The sequence below is a fragment of the Linepithema humile genome, chromosome 4, assembly GCF_040581485.1.
Source record: "Linepithema humile isolate Giens D197 chromosome 4, Lhum_UNIL_v1.0, whole genome shotgun sequence".
Classification (NCBI taxonomy): domain Eukaryota; kingdom Metazoa; phylum Arthropoda; class Insecta; order Hymenoptera; family Formicidae; genus Linepithema; species Linepithema humile.
The window spans coordinates 21,913,043-21,936,943 of NC_090131.1; the positions used below are offsets into that span (position 1 = coordinate 21,913,043).

At 42.2% G+C, this 23,901-nt stretch overlaps 1 protein-coding gene across 2 annotated transcripts in view; it reads right to left on the reverse strand.

Moving 5' to 3' along the window:
• Positions 1 to 23,901, reverse strand: part of Sema5c (Semaphorin 5c) — a 91,900-nt gene that overhangs the window by 46,232 nt on the left and 21,767 nt on the right. For both annotated transcript variants that reach the window (XM_012366969.2, XM_067352855.1), the window contains one exon: positions 7,888 to 8,002. In XM_012366969.2, coding sequence (XP_012222392.1) covers positions 7,888 to 7,978 — 91 coding nt within the window. In that variant the 5' untranslated portion in view covers positions 7,979 to 8,002. The remainder of the gene's footprint in view (positions 1 to 7,887; positions 8,003 to 23,901) is intronic.

The window sequence follows — 23,901 nt, forward strand, 5'->3', positions numbered from 1 at the left end:
ACATGGATCCTAGATTGCTACTGATTTTTCCCAAGTTAGATATGAAACTATTGAGCCTAGATTGGATAATCTAGCTTTAAATAGGTCCAGAATATAATTCTGAAATTTACCTAGTTTTCCCCAAGAAAATTTACGTTGTACTTTATACTATAAAGCGAGTGACTGAGCGCTACACGGACGAATGACGTAGCGATTCTCGCTTGTGTGATGCCCGCATGGTAGGGGCTCCACCCATCATGTTGCTCTGTTGCATGCTCGAGTTGGCATCTCTGGTGACAGTTTTCCTGAATTGTCTTGTACAAATTGTCTTCTTAATTAGTGGTCAATTGTGGTTTTGAGACACTTGAGATAATGAGTGATATCGAAGATACATGGATGTCCTCACAATTGTTGAGGAAACGAAAATATTACGGGAGAAAAAAATAGGAAAAAAGAATGTGTCTAATATAATATAATCATAAATAATTGTCACACTACCAGTAATTACTGTGCATACAAAGAAGCCGAAGACATGGAAATTCTGAGTCCGAGGGTGATTTACACATGGTACAAAATGATAAAATTAGCGTTATGAAAATGAACGAGAAAATGAAGTCGAAGCCGAGCTGGGGATTTCCCTATTCCAGGGAATATTTTAGGAAAAAATTTTAGATTTAAGCCTGGATCAGACTGGATTATAGAAATAATTATGGTACAAACCAAACAAATATCTAGGAAAATTATAAGTCCCAGTTAGATTCCAGATAATTTTTCTGAACAAATTCCGGGCGTAATCTCGGACTAATCTGGATTCAGCAATAGGGCCAGTTCGATTTAGGTGTCCCAAACTTTGCACAGAGCCTAACTAGATTTTCCACCTAGATCCCAGAAATATTTTTCAAAAAATATATAGAGCCCTGATTGTTTCCAGATAAATTTCTACCTGGGTTAACATAATATAATATTGCCAACAAAGAGACACGAAAGGTCTGCAAGAAGCGAGCGATCAGAAGGCAGACGTGACTGAAGAAAGAAGCAGATAAGCGATATCTTATGCCTACGTTAACATAATATGTGCAATTGCCAGTAAGAAACATGCGAGCTGTCGTTCGATAAATGTTCCTTTCCTACGCAATACTACGTTTTCACAACTCGAGGGACTCATCGCTGTACCGTTTATCCTGCCCGGAGGATTCGAGAACATGGAGGATCGTCGTGGTCGCTGCTGCGCGCGTAATGAGGCTCATATGAACAGCTCATATGAACACCAGGTATACAACAGTCTCCTCTGGAAAATCTCATGAGCTTCCTCGAGAGACGCGGAGCGAGAATAAATGCGTGATTTACCGCGCTGCGCCGAGATTTACGGCACTTGTTCGTCAGTCCATTTCTGTGTATTAGCCACTCCCTTCTTCGACCGCGAAGAGAACAGGAATAGCACGTATATCAGTGATCGTTTGGTTCACTTTCTTAACTTTCATTTCCTAAGTGTACGAAATCTCACGAGAAAATGGCCACTAAAAACGAAGAAAGCAGCACGTGATTGTAGATGGAGAGATAATTGCTGCTTTACATAATTCGCTCCTGCAGAATTCGAACTCGAGATGCGGAGCTGTGATTAGGTTAACCGACGGATTATATTTAAAATATAAGAGTGCTAAAAGTGTTTATGTTAACCCTTTACCCTGGGAAAGATTAAGGAAAGCGGATTTACAGTTGTGCTATGAGAGAAAATAAAGAATTATCCTGGAATTTGCGCATAGATGACAAAACATTTGAAACTTTTAAAATAATTCTTCTGTCGTAAAGAATTGCTGCTGCTGACATAAAACAAAAAGTAATTATAATAGATAAAAAATGTTTTTAATTATAAATCTAAATAATGATAAATAAATATTTGATATTTTAAATTATATAATTATCATAAATGTGAAATTAATATTACGTAATATTTTTTCTATACTAACTCTATTTTATCTTTTCAAAAAACAACTAAAAATAGCAAAAACGCCACAATATGTTACTTGTATATTTGTAGACGGAAACAAATTCTAGATTTGCGTCGTCTACGTGATGTTTTGGCGTCTTGCAAATCGCACCGTCCGCGCCTTCTCCGTACGAATATTCATTCTCTCAGAGACGAAGCCTTCGTGAATATATATTTCACGACGTGTGTTTTGTCGGCGAGGCTTCACGCGCACGTACGGTTATATTTTCGAGAAGCCGGCGAACAGACGTGTACTGATTTTCCACCATAAATTTCTACTGTATTTTATACGTATATCTTGTAAAGATTTAGTAGGCAATTTGTAAACTCTTAAAATAAAAAAAATAGAATAAGAATAAATATAAAAAAAGACATGCAAGATTTAACTCATGAATAATCGCGTAAGCGATGTAGCGAATATGCTAATTTCACGAGAGTGTCAACAATATATTGCGCAATAAGAAGGATATATTTTTGCTGAAGTCATAGAAAACGTTAAAAGTAATATAAGGTTGACTCAATACACACGATTGCATTCTTCCAAGCGCCATCGGCCAAAAATGAATTCTCTTTTTGATATCGACGTGACGAAAAACATTTCCTATTTTGTTTCCAGCAGCCTTCGGCCACCTACGAGGGCGGCATATAAAATGCCTTTTTATTCACGCCTGAATAATCAACACATCTCCGCGCTTTCGAGTCGCCATCAACGAAAATAAAGGAATGAAGAAAGCGAGGATTTCATCTCGCATCGTAGGCGTGATCCGATAGCCTCGATCGCCGCCAATCATCGCACGGCAATTAAAGGAGAGAAAAGCGTGCGGGAAAAACAGACTTACTGCGAGAGCTCCATCCTGATCGATAATGTCCGGCGTTGTCAGGCTTCACGTTAGCGAAAATAATTACAAACTCTGTTACAATCGCGCTTTACGTCGCCGCAAGGAGCGTAGTGACGGCAAAAACTAGTGCAGGTAATCCGGCGCGAAACGCAGCTGCGAAAAGGCAAAACGGTAATTATCGGCGGCGCCAATCGCGCAGCGCGCCACGCGACACAGAACAGCTAGTAGAAATTTATGTGGTATAAAGCTCAAGGCGACGTGGCGCGACGGCAAAACGCAGAAAAAGGGCGCGAGTGGGAGTGACGGGAAAATCTCGACGACCCGATGGAAATTCCAGTTGGGAAATTGGCCTTCGAGGCGCCTTTGAGAACCGGCGAAAATTACGGGGCATGCAATTCTCGCGCTTTTATTGCATCAAATTATTCTCTCTACTAGCATTATCAATATTCTCTTTACAACGCTTCATTCCCTTTCTACGATCACTATAATCGCCATTTTATATTCCGTTTACATCGCCACGAAGAGATCGCTCGCGATCGAGGCACACCTTTTATAGACTCGGCTAAAACTTATATCTCGGGACAAGCGGTTGTTAATTTTGCGAAATGTGCATTATCTCGAGATAACAAAAATCTCTCGTTGCATACCGCGCGCGCCATAAACGCGTCTGTTCCCGTACAAACCCTCGTATGTTTGCACGAGAAATGGACGCGCGTTACGAAAGACGTGCGATTGCGCAATCGCTACTTAAACGGATAGCTTTCCGTAATCGAGACATTACGTTCGATACTCGGGGGACCTCCACGGCCAACTGAAAACCGTTTTCCTCGCGGATCGACCCGATCGGACGAGCGAACGGCAAACAATCGCTGCTGGTTCTCAAGAGCGGAACGAAAGCAAACCTTTCAAAGTACAATGTACCCTCGACCAGCCTTATACCAGGATAATTAGAGGAGAATTGCTTTGTCATTTTCGACGTGCAATAGGGCGCTTAACGAGCTCGTTCGCAATCTGCACACGGTGTCTGTTGCCCTTGTATTCGGAATTTAATTATGTTCGATGTAATAGCCTCGCGTCTCCTTGTGAAGGAGACCCGTGTCGTTCTCCGACGTAATTGTATTTCGCATTGAGAAATAATATAATTTTTATCGATTTCTACGTGATTTCAATATTAAGGTTTCTCTTTGAAAAAAAAAAAAACCTAATTTTTAAGCTTGATGAAAATCTGTATGCTACAAAAATACGATGGTTATCAGATTTTGGCAGAGTCAATTTTTATGTAAGTTTGTTTTCAATTTAAAAAAAATATAAATATTTTTATTCAATCACCGATAGATTTTAATACTGTAAATAAAGAGAAAAAAAATGGAGAAATATCGGATAAACTCTTTTTGGATATTTTTCCATAAAATAAGACAAAATGAAAGAAGAGGCTAAAATATTGAAAATTAACAACTTATATAATGCACTAATATACGAAATCGATAATATCCCGTATACATGTATTTATAACACACGACGCGGAGAAATTTTGAAGAGGTCAACTTGCGGTATCTCTAGTGTTAAGTAATGATATGAATATAATCTTTAGGTGATATATATATATTTTGGTGATATACATATATATATATATGACAATTATCTGGCTTTCTCCGCGTTGATATTTTTCATTAATTATAAAGGAAGGAATATTTAACTCTTCAGTTTCCCCTATTCAGCTGTAACCGCTAGTCCGACACTGTGCAAATAATACCGTTACGGGAACACGCGTATAGGCATATCGCATACTCGCAGCGTCAATGCTTTCCGACGCCAACCGTGTGAGACGTTTCAACAAACAAACGAACTTTTATTTGCGATTTCTTTCGCGCAGTCTTCTTTCGCTAGATGTTCCCGAGATCTGATATCGAGCTGTCGATGTTCGCCGCACATTAGCAACTCGATACCGTTATAAATAACGTTCGTTACTTTCGTGCAATAATGTGGGCAATTACATCGCCTAACCGTGCGACGGTACTCACACAATGACAAATCCATCGCCGAGGCGAGAGAAAGAGAGAGGAGACCGTAGCGGTATCACGGCTATTATACGCGTACCGATCGTGGCGAGTGGGAGAATTTATTGTAGTCCAAGATTTAAAACTCTCGACAATCGAATCGCTTGGAAAAGTGCACAAGTCAGTACAATTGAATTTCATAAGAGCGAAACAAAGAACTATAATCAAGAATAAATAATGTTCTGTCCGTATTCGTGTGTCTGTTTAATTAGTCAACATCGATTAATATTTTCTTAACGCTTCGCGAACTTTTTCAAATCAATTGCTTTAACGTTTCAGCATTTTCTTTCTACAGTTCATCCCTTTTTGTTGAATAAAGAAAGATATATTTTACATAATTATCGTAATCATAATTTATATAAATATAAAATAAAATTAGATAATATTTATCAAAAGCTGACTATTTAATCTCATTTCATTAGTTCAATAATCGCAACATCCATGCAAATGCCGCTTTCGCAGATAGTATTAAATATTGATATCTCGGCGTGCATCCATCGCATTATTGCTAAATAGCCAGGAATTCAGAGTGCGTAGAGAGCAATCATGTATTCGCGGAAAAGGAAATATCTCGTACATTACGTAGGTATTATCAGTGCATATGTGTCACATCCGTTGTTTTGCAGACAATCCGTCTCTCTCTAACAAAACGATTTGCCGCGGAATCACAAATTATCATAATGACATTCCGAGATATTCTATCGTTAATGCTATGCGTTTGCATGCGGGAATTAAACACGACAATAAATAGTTTAGTTTTACGACGGAAAAAACCATGCGACGCTTGATTCCGTGCCGACAAAATCTTTACTCAATATTGCAGCAAAGCATTCTTATATACGTTATTAAATGAGTAAGTTAATTATAAATTACGACTGACTTTATGCGTCATTAAAATCGACTCGGTACATGAATTTTTAATTCTTGGCATTTGCAGACACATTTCGCATTCCGCGTTTCATCCGGGCGCAGCTCAAAAACGTGACGACGCCGCGAGAAGCGCGGGAAACCGTAACAAAATCGTGATCCGGCCTAATGCATACCGCACGACTGTTGCGAGACTGTCGCAGCGTCGTCCGGAGGCCGCGGGCTCTAAAGCCATCGTCGAACGACCAGCGGAGTACTTTACGTGCAAATGGAAATCACGGATTGCATGCCCGCAATATATTCCCGTGCCATCCTTCTCGCGCGCTCCTGACACATGCGTATTATTAGGGGAAAAGGAGAGAGACGACGGAGTGCCGAGAAAGAGGCTACTGCGCGTGTCGGGAGCTAGAAACGATCCATTAAGCTCATTAGGATTTAAGTCGGGGAGGAAGAGGGGGGGCTGAGGCGGCGCACAGGGTTTTCCGTGCGGTTTCCGTTTGACGGGCGTGGCGTCTGTTCTCCATATAGGCGACCACACGTTCCACATCTCCGACACGATCTGCGTTTTCTCTCCGGGGGCCGCGAGCGCGCCGATAATCGAGCCGCGAGCTCGCCTACGTGTAACTGTACATTGTGGGTCATTGCTTGTGATAAGTGCCCTGAATGTCCGACATTTTTGCCAGATGTTTAATGGGCCGGCCGGCCCGATTGTCGCGGACATCGTGTGCGCGCGACACACACACACGCCAAACGCGCGGGGATATGTTTTCTTTATCGATTAGCCATGCCTGTCCGACACATAGTCGACAGTAGTGGAGAGAAGCGGTTATAGGCGACATTAAACTTGCATAAATGTTTCCGGATGCGCGGCCGGCCGTGTGATTTACTCGAATTGACTCGCCACGAATTTATTTATGGTTTTATTTTCCGCGGCGGAAACTATGCGGAAGACTGTTAACTCTCCCGGAAAGGATTCCTCTACTTTTTATGATTAAGCGATTTCGCGCCGTGATTTCGATCGCTTCGTCGCCGATCCGTCATTATCGATACGTAAAATGTCCCTGTCTGACTTTTTCCCATTAATGACATTCGTTGATGTATTTAACTTTTTTTTTCTTAAACTTATAATGGACAGCATAATTGTAAAGTTATTTAGTGCCGGAAATTATTCTCTTTTTGAATTAGACTAAAGAATGCGAAGTGCGAGAGAACTTTACCTTTCAGTTATCTCAGGCAAACTTTGCCTTAACTCGGAGTGCAATTACGATGGTAATTTAATGTTGAAAACCGTGAAATTCTATTGAATGTTTTCATTGCCGAATTTCCACCGGCGAGCAGAAACAAAAAAAAAAAATAAATGAGTAAATAATTTCATTGAAGCGATTAGCAAAGGAAGCGATAAGATTTTCGATATTAATGAGCAGATCGATATCTTTGCGTCAAGCTGAAGTGGAAAATCTTTGCGAATCACAATTGACGATCTCAATTTCGTTGCAGTTACGTGCGCGAGCGCATGTTCGCCTTACGCAGAGAATGGCACGGCATTTTTAACGGCGCCGATAACGCACCTGGCGCAATAATACACGCCATGATGAATGAAAGTATATTTCTGTCGTCCCGTAGGAGTGCTCCCGTTTCGAGAGATAATCAAAGCGGGTTAGAAAACTCGTCGGTCCTGTTCGCCAAGCGATGGAAACTCGACGGGATCGCTGCACGGCCGTCTTCGTCACGCACGTCTTATCGCGCCACGGATTGTTGGAACTGCGCGTAATCGGCTCGCGGTTACTCGAATTAACCGTGATAAAGCAATCAACGGGGATCGTGAGATCATCTGCGGGCGCGGTTATCGTATCCGGAATGGCGTACATCGCGTCTGAGACCGTGTGATGGCTCTTGCAAATTATGCGCCAGTCGCTCGATAAGCTACCGCAGCGGTTAGTTAATCATCCACCAGATTTTATACGGCGATATATGAATCAATTAGGTCGCTCAAATAATAAGATAAGAGATTCCCCTCGGATGTTGATTAGAGGACTTATAATTTCAAGATAACATATCGTAAATAAGATTGTGCGTAATAATATCAATTGATAATAAAGCATTAATCAATATTCTTATCGATTATTTTTGCCTTCTGGAAACTATAATTAGTTCTTACCTTCGTACGAGATGTGCCGAAAGTCCTCGGCGGCGCGAGCGATAGCAGCGAAAATCTGCAGCGTCACCGTATACACCAGCCACCGCTCCATATTGGCCGCGTGATATCCTCGCTCCTGTAACACACAAAGGATGGACTTTTATTTTTACGTGTCCTTTTTCACAGATCACAGGTGGAAGCGAAGAGGAATCGTTTATCGGGCTTCTAATTGGAACGCGACGCGATGGTGTCTCGGATGACAGGCATTTTACGTGGGAGTCGATGAGAAAGTCTGACTAATGGACGTTGGAAAAAAAGCGAAACGAGCAAAAGGGTAGCCCAGAAGAGGGAAAAAAGAGAATCGGTACAAAATGGAGTGAGAGCGAAACGCTTCATCTTCGTTCATTTCCTTGACATTTGCATGTCCATGCCGTTACGCCGTGTCGAACGAGCGGCCTTGAACATTTTCCACGCGCGACAGCGGGCGTGCTGGCAATTAATTGCGCGGTGATAAACCGCGCGGTTATCGATGGCGCGATTAAGATCGATCGATCGTTTCGAGCGAACCGCGCGATGGGCGACGATTCCACTAACGGCGACCGCTTCGGCGATTCCCGCGGCGCAACTAATCGTAGCTCACGTGCGTCACGTAATGTTCGCCAATTAAGTCAGCGACGACTCGTTCAGTTGATCCGGAAGAAGCTCCGAGATAATTTTCACCGTCCCATTTACCGCTAATGCGAATCACATCGCGATGATTAAGTTCGCGAGCCATGCTGCCGATTTGATTGCCACAGTTTAAGGGACTGGATGAGTCAATAAAATCGAATTAATTCTAGTGGCTAACTAGGAGATAAGTTAGAAACTATGTTAAATAATAATGCAAAAAATTGCGCGAAAGCTTATAATTATAATCAAGTGATCGTGTTTGTCATAAATTAAAGTTTGTCATAATAAATTCAACATTAATTGGCATAACTGTTGCTCCCGCATAAAACTTCCGAATACATTTGCGAAGTGCGAGATAATGGCAGTAAACTTGTTCGGATTAAGCTGCTTCCTCTTTTTTATTGCAGTTAAAAATTGCCTCCGCTGATGGTGTATTTAAGTGAAAGAAACCTGATAGTCTTAGAGTTAATCGACGACATAAGCGTGGCGGAACGACGAATAGCCCAACACACATTCAATTATCGCGAGACTATTTAAAGGCTGGGCGAGTTAATGCGGCAGTTGTAGAGCTGGCTTCTTACGACGTACCATTACGTCGAATGACCGGATCGCCTTGGGATCGGTCAAAAATCGCGACCAACCGGCCGGGGTGAAGAAGCGTTATATCTCCTTGACGGCACTACCACCCTTCTCGATGGCCGGTAATTAATTATGCGACTCGGACCTTTCAAATCGACAACGACGCTTCTGTTCTGTCAATTAACGTTCGCCTTTGTTACTCGCTCCAGCCCGCCCGTAAAAAGTTATCGTGACTGTCCGGCGAAGCGAACGTGTATTCGATATAATATGCAAAGACATCGCTTCCTTTGTGTAGCAGCGTACCGTGAAGAGAAACAGATAGTATCGATGGGTAAACACACTGCACTCATCTCATTTGATTGTATATCATTGAAAGGATTGCGAATAAAAATGCCGAATCTTTTTACAAGATTATTTCCGGAATTATTTTCTCTTTTATTCGCGTCGGAAGCGCGAATAGAGCGTCCGAAAAATAAAGCAGAAAAAGTTACCGCGATCTCGATTGCCCGCTAAAAAGAGAGTTACACGTAACGTTATTATTAACCTTGAAATTTCCGAGGCGATTCTATTCATCCCCCCCCCCCCTCGTTCCGCGATGATAGCCGCGTAAAAACGGTCGCGGATTATCCGATAATTCGGTCGATCTCTCCTTTTACGCTCTCCGTTACAACGGTCAGCCGCGATTATCGCGTCCCAATTCGTTTCAGGCCTGGCGGCGAGAAAAAAAGGCGCAGGCGGGTATGCGCGCACATTCACACCCCGGCAGCGATCGAAACGACCTTAATGCACGCGAGGCTCCCGAGGAATGCAGATGCGCGTACATACCGCGCGCTCACGCGCGGTCGAGATGATTTATCCGTCCTGGCGTGTGTCGTGAGATCCGCCTGAGACGCGGGAGAATACTCGATGGCGAAATCGCGCGCGCGCGAGCGCGCCTGTTGCACGTCACGCATCGATATTCATAAATGTCACACCACGTGATTCTGACAGATTGACCTTACGTCTTGTCTGTCCTGACGTTATTACTCGCTCAGACGCGATGACTTAGTGGATTAGATAGCGGCAAAGCCGCTTACAAGCCGACGTAGGCAATTTTCAACTCTAAAAATTGATATCTTTATATATTCAAGTATCGTCAAGCCTCTACTTTAGTGCCATGGCAAATAGAATATCGATACCTGAGCAATATCGGACAGATATTGTTTTAGTTTCTGACGTGGTGAATTGATTTTGATTGATTGAATAATATCCTATATATATTGAAGGAGTTGGCGCTTCTTGCAAACCGTGCGAACGTTTATTTATTGCGGATATCAGTGGCGCCGTAAGTTTATAAGTTATCGAAAATGTATCTGAGAATTTATCGTACGTGCACACTCGCGCGATGATGAATGGATTAACGAAATATCCGACGGGGGATATTCTCAAAGTAATTCTCAAAGTAATTCTCAAAGTGCATCCATAGCAAATAAGAAATATCTAGCTAATTAAGCTGATAAATGTGTACACAGGGTAATTTGTTAGTTTGCGCTCGGCATTTCAGGTGCTAATGTCACGTGAAAACCATGTTTCTGTGCTTTTGTCTATCGCATGAATCCCATGAATCGGTGCGAGATATCAAAGTGCACATGACTATCTAGTATAATTTATTTACCCCACAGAATGCAATTCACTTAATCTTGTCTAATGATACTTTATCTGAAAAGGAATATTCACTCCTCGAAAGTGTTTTCTCTTCTCTTCATTTTAATACCAAGTTTTGGAATTTTATTTTTACATTATTTGTATTATCTTAAATTTATATAATGATAGTTTCAGTTACTTGTAATGAATAAAGCAATTTTTTTTTTAATCGTTATGTATACTGTGTGCTACATTAGATCTCACAAAATTAATTTCTAATATCCTTTAAGCCATTCAAGATTCACGATCATCTATGAATGAATATCGCTACTGATAACTAACGAGCTTCAATGTTGCGTCATTTCGAATCTCTTAGAATTTTCTGCGCGTATCTATGCTAAACGTTGTTGCCTATTCTGAGAACTCGGCTTGTAAACTCGCTGAAGGACGCGTCGACTAGAGTAATCACTGTATTCTTTGTTCTCGCAATCTAATCGCGCTTTCATTTTCGCTATCGCCGTGCCATAATCATTCCTTTATCGTTTGTTTACGGGGCCACGTGTGAATGTTTATGGACACTCGACCATCCTCTATGCCCTCCGTATCTTACGACACGGATTCACCCGTTACTTCGCTTGCATCCGCCTTTATCGCGCTCGGATCTCGGCGTCCGAGTAGCAGAAGTACACGTATCTATCCATCCGCGTTTCCATTCGCCTATCTAAGGACTGCCGTTGCGCGCGACGTTACTCTATTCGCCGCGGAACCACGGCAATGCGGACATTTACGCTGCGCCATTAGTCTTTTATACTCGGCATCCCGCGACATACCGAGATCTATTGCTATTTTGTATTCAGATTTTCGCCCCGCTCGACTGCACCCATCTATCCCGGCAACCTATTTAAATGCATATATGTATATATATGTATATCTTTTAGATAGAATACCGCGTAACTTATTTTACTCCGACGTGAAGTAAAACGCGACGTTACCCTCCGACCGAGGTAAGCCCGTAAAAACTTTATCTCCGGTCAAAGAGTCGCGTGTGGACCACACAGAGCGATGTGACGCGGTACCGAAGCCAGGCGCATGCACAAGGTAATACAATGGACGATCGGTATAAACCATTCGACGGAGCAGAGCGTGTAAACGAGTTTGAACGGTGCCACTTCTTGTGCCACCCCATGCAACGATATCGTTTGCCGTTGCATACACGACGTCTTGCGCGAACGCTTTTAATCATACTTTCTTTCAAAAATTACGCTTTTACGTATAAGCTTTTTTAAATCATTATTTTCGTCGATCTTCTAATTTAGACAAGAAATACCGTCTTACACTATTTATTTTACTTTTCTACTAGTATTCTACATACTATTCTACCTTTCTACATACATACTTTTCTACACTTTTTCTACTTTTCTAACACAGTATTCATTTACGTGAATGATTATGTAAATAGTGTAATAATATTCGCAATATTTTAAAATCCACCGATAGTACAGATGTGCTAAATCGATATTACAGTCGCATATCATGCGACTGTAAAAATAACGCTACAATATGCTCGCACGAAGACAACATTACCATCCCGATCGCACGAAAATAATTCACCGTGAGTATGACTGTAATTATTTCCCATTCAAACACACCCATTGCATTTGTTCAAACACTTTCAATTGCTTGTAAGAGATCTAAAGCCAGAAGAGAGTGCGGTTGGTCGTGGACGCCCTGTGTACAGTAATCCAGGTGTATAATGCGATAGACTATGGACACAGACCGCTACAGGAGTCGTCGTGATCCACGAGAAACAGACGGCGTCAGACGACAGCGAGTGGCGGAGACTGGCAAGGTCGACGACCTCGCCTACGACTTGGTACCACCAACAGTTGCTCCTTCAGTCCAGGATCGGGACTCCGGGACTGACGTTGCACAAACGATCGCGATAGCGTCGATTTATCCTCTCTGCTTTTCCCACCGCGACATGCGCCGCGCTTGGCGCTAAAAATGTTCGATTGCGGAAAAAAGTGTGCTAACACACGTGGCAATCGAAGTTCTACTTCAAGAAATAGGATCGATCGAGTAATAATACCCGATGCTAGTGTTTTTTTTTTACGCGGATACCTTTTAGATAGAAGCAACAAATTAAAGTGTGTATATTTTTATCTTGTAACTTTTACGTATTTGACGAATTTTTCTATTCTTCAGTTCTACATTGAACAAAGTATAAAAAATAGTTGAGAATTCTTTATATTTATATCTGTATTCAACATGTTTTTAAATAAAAGAGAATTGTGACAATCACGACTCCCCGTAAAAAAAAATCCATTTCGGCTTGCGAAAGAACCGGATTCCGCAATCTTTTACGATAAGTTCAAGGTATACTATGTAACAAATGGAGAAACAGTGCAATTGTCAAAAATGCAACTACATGACACGCTAGCGTTCGTCTTTCCGCGTCCCTTTTGTCTTTCGACGTCCGTCACTGTGACAGCTTGCTTTCTCATCTATGAATAGATAGCGGCATAAAGGAGGACACGAGACGAGAGGGAATAGGCGGACCCACGTGGTTAAAGCGGCGGTATATGCGTGTCTACCTACCTATTCCGAGTGCAACGCGTGAGGGAGAAGACTTTCAATACCTTCTTTTACGTTTATTTACACAGACGGATCTATCGACGGCTCCAAATCGATATGCGATAATTCCTTAAATGAAAGCCATCAGCATCGTTGAAGATTTCTCGGAATAGATATTTAACGATAAATATGCTGTCATTTTAACGACTCAATTAACACACGTACGATAATTAAAAGTCAGATCACATATATTAAATTATAAATTATTTTAGATATTAATTAGATGATAAATTAATAATAATGATGACTAAAATATATCTATGCGAGATATACGTCGCATACACGAGTACAGGAAAAAGTTACAGTTTTCTATCGCAAAATTAATTGTAAAATAAATCTTAAGTTATATAATTATTTAAAAAAACAGATAAGCTTAATTGGTGGAATATTTTTTACTTCAGTCCTCAACTATAAATCCTAAATATGGTTGCAAGTAAAATGATTTAATGTCTGTCTGACAAAATGAAGGGAGAGAATTGGCTCGTTTTTTCGCAAGGCGAGGGGAGCCGGCGGAATTCCGTGTTTTTCTTATCCTCCATGTCCTTCCTTCCTACGTAAGATATTCCGGACGACGTCGCGGTGGTCCCTGTAGGACGAATCTTTTAAAAGATCCGTGCAATAATACACGAACGCTACAGTGGTCCCGAAACATTTAAAGGAAGATCCGGCGACCCCGTCGAATATTAATATCCCGCCTTGGCGTGTACTTTTTCACATTTATTCTTTTCGAAGAATAAACAGAGCCGAATAAAAGGTTTTCAATCGGAGAATATTTTCGAATAAATGCTGCATTACAAGCGAAGATATTATCACGTTACGTGCTCGGGAATATTTTTGAATAAAACTTCACAAATAGAATAAAATAAAATTGCGGAGTGAAAGATCACAAGTCTGCATCAATTTTTAAATGTCCAACTTTTAAGATTTTTTTATCGATTTTGTTATTCTATTTTCTATTTCTATTTCTAATTTCCGATGTAGCACAAGTTTTATTGGAGCAAACACGATTTTTCATGATTATTCGAAAATATTTATTTTGCTATGTAATCTCTTATAATGTTGCACTCCACATTGCGCGCAACGTCACGTCCTGTTTTTATGAAATCTAGCAAGCCTCGAATATCCATCTATATTTACCACCTGATCCTAGCTCTGCTGCAATCTGGCAATTGATCCGGGGAGTATCTTTCGGTTTGAGTGCTTGAAAGCATATCAATAATTCAAGTGCCGGATGTAACGTGTCTGTTGACCCAAAAAATGAAGAGCGTCATCGAGAAACTCCCGATAGAATTTAATGCGGCTTCCTCAGCAGAGATCTGTTTTGCTTCGCACGATCGAGCATTTCGAGCTCGACAATAAGCGCATAAAACACTGCGTAATATCTGGCATAAACAAGCGTGCAAACTCTAATATCAGCTTTGCATATGCACAAATACACATACATATGTAAATATATTTGCGTATCTCTAGCGACAGGATAAATCTAAGAAAATAAATTAGCCGGATACGAGTTTCCGCGAGGACAGATATTAACAATTAGAAAAATGAAAACTCCATCTTAATCCGGTTGGTCGCGGGAATTAGCTTGCGTGAAAAATGCAAGATTACGTACGTATAAGCGCGCTATCCGTTAGATCGCTGTAGTTAACGTAAGTCGCATTGCCATTTATCTCTAATTTGCTTCGACAGTCTCTTCGAGTATCTATCAGCGATGGAGAAATCACAATTATACAGTGTGCCAATTACAGGCGATAGAGAAGACAGCCGAACTGACAATCGAATTAATTGGCGTGGCGGAAAATTTGCCCGATAAAATCCGAGTGTCGTGTTAAGTTCCGACATTAGAGAGAAGCAGTCGGTTCACGGTTGCAATCGTGCAAAATGCGAAACACGTTGAAGGAAGATGTGGGACTATCAAGCGCCCGAGTGTCGACAAGGATAAAAGGATCGCAATCGCTCACGGGAGTCGACAGCCGATTTCGCGGCGCGAGTGTTAAGTGCGATTGCATTAATGACGTTTCTTTTTGCGGCAACGTGTGCGCGCCACCGGTTTCCCAAGCGCGCCGCAAATCGACGTCCGGGTGCAAACCGACGCCGGAGAACCCGAGTCTCTCTCGAAGCGCTCGAGCGAATTCTTCCGCGTGACAGCCGCGACATAATAATTGCACCGCTCAACCTCGATAGAGTCTGTCGTTTAGAGACACTGTAATTCTCGCTCCCGTGGCAGATAATTTGGCGGTCGGGCCGCATTAACGTTACCATCTCGTGAACCACGCGTGTCTCTTACGCGACCGCGGCGGAGGATTCCGAACTTCCGCCGCCTACATTAATTTACGGGGGGCCTGACGTTGATACGAATGTCCCGGAAGCCTCAATCTTCATTTTAATGAAAAGTTCTTCCATCAATATTCAAAGGCGATGCCTTTTTTAATTAAAACGTCGAATCGACCATTTTTTTAATTCATCCACGCTTGATGTATATAGCGTCGCAGAAGTTACGCTTCTTCAATTAACAAACCCGCCGTTGTAATATAAGATGTGGTAAGCGGTCGATCGCGATTATGTGGGTGTCCGGTGTCGCGCGTCTCGCGGTGTGGGCATCGCCACGAAACGCTTTATCGTAATATACGCAAGAGAGGTGCTTTCGTAACGCGAGTGACGAACGGCGAGAAAGAGAGAGAGGGGTAAAGCGAGGAACTCTCGAGGCGGTGGGTAGCACTGTCCGCAGCTCCAAACCAGCCGGTTTTCACAATGGAGAAAGAACTCCCGCGGAAAGTTGCGTGCGCGCGCGCGCGCGCGCGCCACGGAAGACACGTTCTCCGATGGCTGCTGCTGCTGCTGCTGCTGTTGCTGCTGCCGCTACTTCTCAGAAGCAGGCTTCATCGGTGAAAAATACCGGCAGTGAGTGGAAAGGAAAGAAAATGAGGGAGAAAGAGAGAAGGATGTACAGAGTCCGAGAAAGGATGAGCAAGTGGAGGGGCTAGTTTGCACGCGAGACACACGCGAACGCTCGCCCACGCGAACTACAGAGAGATACGACGTCGATGGTCAACGCTGCTCGCAATTGTGATGCGTTCGACAACCACGCAAAAGACTACTTTTCGCGTTGCGTCAAACATGTTTACTACTAAATTTTTATATCAGAAAACAAAACAAAATTACTTAATTGAAAAAATAATTCGGGAAAAATAATTCTAATATTAATTTGACTAAATTAAAAAAAAAAAAGATAAATATATAAAGAGAAAGTAAACTTGTAATATCCGTTTTTTATTTGGAGAGATAACTTCGTGTGTGCTCATGTGGCGAAAAATGATTCATGAGGCAAGACAAAAATCTGCTGTAGCAAATTAAGATTTCTAAATGATTGTAGTCACTTCACGATACATGGTCTAAACGGATAATCCGTCCGCGAGACGTATTGTCGCTTTCACTCGCTGTAAAATCAGTTTGTCAAAACACGAACGCGCGTTAATGTCAAAACTGCGCAAATCGAAGATTCATCGGCTGCGCGCGGCGGAGTGATTTAAAGGTGCGTGCGCTATTCGTTATCAATACCAATCTGTTACGAACAAGTCGGGGATCGTTACTTGGAGAAAATAAATCGCCTCGGCAACGCGCGACATAATAAATCGTCGGGAAAGAAGGAGGATCACCGAGCGGCGGTTGATTTAATTCGCGCCGAGAGGAGTCGTTAATTTTCGAAATGGAGTGAAAATACGCACGGAAAGAACAGTGGTCGAAAAGTACTTAATATGGACCGGTAGCTTTCTCGCAACGACCGGAAGTGTCGGGGATGCAAAGGAAGATATCTCGTCACACACGTGACAGGAAAGAGACCCTTGTAGCGAAACGCTATGAAAATGACAATGAGGCTCAGTACCGTTAAGCGATAGATTTTATTCTAGCAACGACAAAGATTTCAGTCTTTCCGCTGACTTAGATAAAAAAAAACCAACGACAGCGATAATCAAAAACGAACGAGATAACGCGAAATCAAGCAGCTTCGTTAGATACTGCCATATATTCATGATATCAAGGTTTTAGGTCAATAACGTACATATAAATAAGATATAGCAGCAAATTAGACCGATAAGTAAAAAATTATAAATCATCAAAGTTTCCGTATTTCTCTCTATAATTTTTAAATTAAAATTCAAAAAAGAGCTCCTAAATATAAAAATCTGCAGAAAAAATCGATTTTTCAAAATTTACTGAAAATCAATAGCAGTATTATAGGCATACAATCGTTATAAATATCAAATATAGCTTAGAAAAGAATAAATCTTTCAAGAAAAGGTACAAGCAATTTTACAGTTACACGTGAGCAGGGACGTAAGTGTAAACGATATGCCATGACCGATACTTGGGCACGATCGAGTCGGGCTTAGAGAGGAAGAAAACGAGACGACAACGGTCCGTGCGGTATGAAAAGACCGTATCCGTATGCTTATTATGTAATTGAATGAACGTCGATAAGGGTCGAAAATTATCCGCCGTCTTTCCTCGCGCCGCGCGCGTTCAAGTGACGAGAGAAACCTGAAACTCGTGGGCGCTGTTTTATCGGAATTATCTATTTTGTGTATTACGATACGACCGCAAAATTGATTCGACGATAAAAGCGCCTAAGCGCAAACAAACATATAACATTATCATAAATAAGTGATACTCTAGCCTGGAAATTCGCGCAGTACAATTAAGTGGATGCTGTAATCTTCCTATTATAAAAGATACTTTATCACCTAAGAGGAGTAGGTTTCACGTGGAGTATATTTCAGCTATGCGCGATTAATTACAGTAAAGGCTCCGTGCAGCGAAACACTAAGCAAAATAATGAGTCGCCTGCGCCTGATGAGTCGGTACATATTACGCATTACGACCACCGCCAGCGCGTTAACCGCCGAACAAAGGACCGACTATAAACCGGGCACGGCTATAAACCAGGCCTGCCAAGCAGAACGCGCCAAATTCGCGACCGCGTCTAAAATAACACGTAGGGAGAAAGAGGAAGGAATGAAAATGCGCGCGCCGTTACGGCAACGAGCGAGCGCGACGAATTTGGGTTAACTAAATGGTTAAATCCACCTCAAACAAAGCTTCTGTTTGAAGTTTTTTTTCTCCAAATCTTCTTGTTTTAACTTCTATCGAGAAAAGACATTAAGAAAGACATTGAGAAATTTATCGAATTTTTTACAATATATATATTTTGCTTAACACGCGCCGCCTGCGTCTTGAATTCTGATCGGAAGATAGAATTGCAATGAGGATTTCAAAATTTCAATGTTAGTTTCTCAGAGCTGTCGGATGATAAATAGAAACGACACGCCATCAATTCACCAAGTAATTTGTCATTAATCAGTAGTCGGACGACAAGCTGATACGAAAGCACACGCGAGCGGACGTTCCCATCGCAGCCTTCGAAAACGCATAGATATAATGATACGCTCGTAGGTCGCGAAGAGCGCGTGATTAATCGCATACGCGGTATCGCCGGTTTCGATCTACGCACGCGGCACGATGTTGCATACACACATACGCATAATTAGGTAAACCGATAATTGGCAACAAGGCCAAGGAGGGCAAGCGACCTTGATCGCGAGGAAGGTTTCACCCGAGGTTCGGCCGGGCGATTTCTCGTCGGCGCTTTATTCGTGGGCCGAATTGTTAACCCTACCCCGCGGACATAATATTTTGGCTGGGCCCGTAGGCGTGTGCGAGAGTGTGTCAGGCTGTAATCACGCGCTCGATTAATTCCAACGTCGACGCGAGGAGCGACGAAGCTGCGAGAGTGTGCGAGTACGTGCGCCAAGTGTATGCACAACGTGACCACTACACACGATTGAGTAAATAAGGCTCTCTTTTTTGGTTGGAGAGTAATAAACTCTCCAAAAGGCGCGATAATGTATTGTGCATTTTAAAATAATTGAATTAATTACTGCGAGATAAGAAAAAGAAAGAAAAATCTCATTTGCTCAGTCGTCTGCAATCACGAGAGAAAGAGAGAGAGAGATTACGCCTTTTTTTGAAAGTATAAGATAGTTTTGTAAAATAATTTTAAGAAAGAAATTCAAGCATGGAGTAATAGAGTATTAATTATAAAAAAGGAAAGAGATGTTGTTTTGTCTCTGTTTATAATATTCTGAATAAATTTTATGATTAAACTTATTAATATGAAAACAGATGTTGGATCGATCGAAATTTTGAGAATACAAATTGTATGTACTTCGAGAAAAAAGTGAGAGATTTGTATTCCGAGGCATATTCACGCGTCGGTGTTCATCGGACGAGTTTTGCGGAGGGTAGAATTTATTTTTGGTGCACCGTGCAAAAGTATCTATAAATACCAGGGGAGGGCGCGTCGTCGGCATGTCTTCGAGCTCGTTTTTTTGCTTGCATCTTTCTGCACGGACCCTCGTTCTATGGACCCTGAAAACGTATTTATTCTTCGGCTCTACGAGGAGGAACGAGGCGCGTCGAGACGTCGCGCAGCGATATCTGTTTCTCGCAAGCTATTTTTTCAACACATAATTCGAAGAAATTAACTGCCCGGTTAAGAGGCTTAAGGTCATTTCTTTTCTTTTTATTGAAAGAATGGCTAGAGATGGCTAGAGATGGCTAGAGATAGCCAACATTTAAAAGAATGCTTCCACCTTTCCATTTATGGGCTAAAAGGTTGCCTAAAAGCCTTTCTATACCTAAAATCAAAAGACACGGTAGTGTCTCGCGCCAGGTAAATATTTACAGCAAAATATCGAAAAACTTTTACAATCAGAAACTAATGAAAATTGGTATAAGTAATTAATATCGTGAAGATATACAGTAAATTTCATATTTACCAAGCACGAGAGACAAATACATCAAAATCGTAATTTAGTTCAGTATCGTAATAACTTCCGTGTGTGTTTTATACTATCTTCTAAATACTTAAGCCAAAATAAAATAAAAAAAAAATAAAAAAAATGGAGATCGTTCAGTTGCTATTGTCACGACATCGTAAACATCCCTAATGGTACCTGCCTTTTGGCTGAAAAGTCCACATCTTTAAAACCACCTGCATCGTTGGCACTAAAGCCATAATAAAAAACGACCCGGGCAGTGAAACCGTAGCATTCTTTAAAACCGGCATTATAGTTTACGACTTCCTCGTCTCCGACAGCCGCGGTATACTGCTTTGGAACGCTTTATCGTCGTTCCCTTTGTCGTCCGTTTCGATTCGCGCGGATAGATCAGCTCGCACGGCATCGACCCATCGGGCGAATAAATTTACCTATTCAGTTGTCCGCCGAACTAACTCGACTCACTTCCTCCGCCTAGCGATTCGACATAGAGCCGTTGCGGTCATCGAATGTCCTCGCGGTTGCAGCGCGCAGAATGAAGCCGCAGATAGATGTACGCGTCATGCGCGAACCGGCATAGACCGTGGAACATCGTAAATCTCTACGATTGTCCGGCTTTTCTTATATTTAAGTTATATCTCCGTCGAGATGTCCACTCTCTTAAATCTCTCCCGGTATCTTGCCAGCTGGTTCCACCCGCGGATAAGCCGACGGATAATCAATCTTCGCTGCTGCGTGGCTGATTAAGCTTCGCTGGAAACTCACCGTGCGTTATATTGAACACGCCTGACGACGGTATGTAATTGATTCATGATCGCAGTCGCACAATATTAGCCGTGACATAAGTTATAGGAGAAGTATGAACCAATTGCGTTCTCGAGGGGATATCGATGGACTTTAGATAATTCGCGACTCGCCATTAAAAACCTGCTTATCTCGCCATGGTCACCTTTATCGGTTATTATACCGACCAGGTAACACGTATGTATTGATATTTATAAGAATCAACTGGCCTTAAAAATTATATCATACCTGAAACGCTACTAATCAGCAAAACAAATCTGTTTTTAAAACAAATAAATGCGTTTCCATTTAATATAATTAACTAATTTATAATCAATTTAAAAGAAGTAATCGACCGCGCTGTACTTTTCCTAACTTTCTAACGTGAGATATTTCGCGCTTCTCTTCCGAGCTCATCGCACACACATCCGGATAAATAGAGATACCACTATCCCTACAGTGTTCTCCTCGCGGGGTGTGGCAGCCGCGGTTGCACTCGACTCATGACTACGTTAACTTCGACACGCTCGGCTCGCTCGGCCCGCTTCGTTTGCGTTAACTTCGCCGCGATTTATCTTACCCACGGCGAGTAGGCTGGAAATACGGCGAGAGCACGCGCGGCGGTGTGCGTGCCATGGCCGGCGTGCACGTGCACGCGTTAGAACGTGTGCGGGAAGTTTTATGGGAGCGGGTCGCCAAACATGGTAACATGCCCGCGATTCACCTCTCGCAGAGGCAGAATCTTCCTCCGGCTCGTTCTTGAGAGAAACGCGCGCGTGTCTACGACCATGGACCATAGCGGACACCCGTGCAAGCTTCCGTAGTTGCTAAAACGCATTCTGCTTACTTGACAGCATTCAATAATCACTACACAACATAGTTGTCCAACTTCTTTTTTTTTAATTATATAAATTTATCATTAAAATAATTCATTAATAATAATTAAATATAACAAAAATTAGCAAACTATTTCTACATTATTCAAAATATTTTTCTCATTTTATTATTAAAAAATTTTAAAAATTATTAATATTTAATATTCTAATGTATCTTCTATATCAATTTGTTCTAATTAATTCAAGTTTAACAAACTTTTCCATCAGATAACGTAAAAGATTAGATAACAGTACATGAGTTTCCGGCAAAACTAAATATGCGAAAGAAGTTTCGACGGAAATCTCAGATAGCCGGAAAATTTGTCGAGAGATGCAGAGTGCTCGCAATTTGTCCCGAGTAAACAAGCGAGGAAGAAGCCTCGTCCTCGAACTTCCGCTCTTACATCAGCGTCGAAAAACTTTTCGGGGGGAGATGGCGATAAAATGGTGAACCGGCGAGCGATGTCGACTGCGAGCGATTTATGAGTCTCGGCGGATTGGAGGTGAGAATTACAGTCGGTGGGACGGTTAAAGGAGGACGGGATAAGAAACGCGTACGTCCGATGAAAACTGATCGGGAAAAGAAACGACGGATCTCGCGCTTTCGCGCCGCGCGCGTTTGGCACGCATAATTACTGTTATTAATTTGCGTGCGGCTTAGAGAGTAAAGTGCGTGTAATCGCGGATGGCTAACGATGTCTCGCAATTTACCGCCGCGCGCGGGAAACACGGCGCACCGCACCTGTGCGCGGCCGCCAGGCATCGCGGATATTAAAATAACTCCGCCGGCGGTTTCGCATGAGAGATCATCGTGTAAACCGTACACTCGCTGGTGGTTGAAAGATGTCCGGTAACAGCCGCGAAGGGACCGGCCGAAGTTTCGCGTCGGAATGCGATAAAAACGTTTGGAATGCTCAGTGTTTAAAGCAGTCGGGAAAACAGGTGGTTGGCGGATCGCTCGTTTGTGTTTCCCCCTCTTCTTACACCGCGGCTGATAACAGGGCTATCTCCCGGCTTGACCTCCGCCTCGGAACTTCGCGGCGACGATTGCACCATCGCAAGCGGGGTCGGAGTTTTGATCTCGAATAAAACCGCGCGAGACACGCCCGCAGAGGAGCAAGGATCAACACGGCCAGCGAACGTGACCAACGAGATACGTTTTTTGAGCTTCCCCGCGCACACTTAGAACTTCAACGCGCGATAATGTTGATGTTTCACGTAAATCAAGCACCAGAGACGACTAATAGTTTCTCGTTTGGCCGAAGTCAACCTCAGCTATACAGCGATCGATATGCGTATGCATATAGAAGCTCGGTGTGACTTCAAGAAAGTTTGTACCAAGTTATACACTTTGAGAGAATACATACCATTTGCTTCAATTTGTGAACACAGTGAGTTTCTCCGTTTCGAATTTAGCGATATTATATTCCACTTGAAGTTATGAAACTTTGAAGTGTTGGCGCAGTATCGTAAAACGCAGCTTTATTACATCAACAAGGAAGCAATTTCACGGAATAAAGAAAATTTTTGATATTACGTTTCTGCAAATAATTATCATAAAAACTAACATTAACGAAATATTCTTTTGAACAATCCAACGTTATTTTTCGATCGCGACTCCATCGTTTAAAAACACATTTCAGAAATTAATGTAGAATGGTAAATTAAAACAAATTATATACAAGCGGAGTTTCACAAATTGATAACTCGTCAAAGGGAGAATAACGTTTCCGACTTCTGCCGTCGCATATTATGCTAACTCAACATACATTTCGTGTCAGCCACTCAGATTCGTTTGCCGATCATCTTATATCCGATCTGGTACAATTCTCTTTTGCTACGTGTAAACATCGCGTCAATATATCGAGCCGCAGCTAGTGGACTCTTTTACAAGAGCGCGAAGAACAGAAAAAAAGAAGGACGACTCCTGATTTATGGTGGTAATAACTTGAGCATGCGAGTCATGGGTGAGGCCAACATCTGTTTGGATCCTATCTCTAAATTCTCGACACGGACGATCTCGGTAGCAGTCGCGA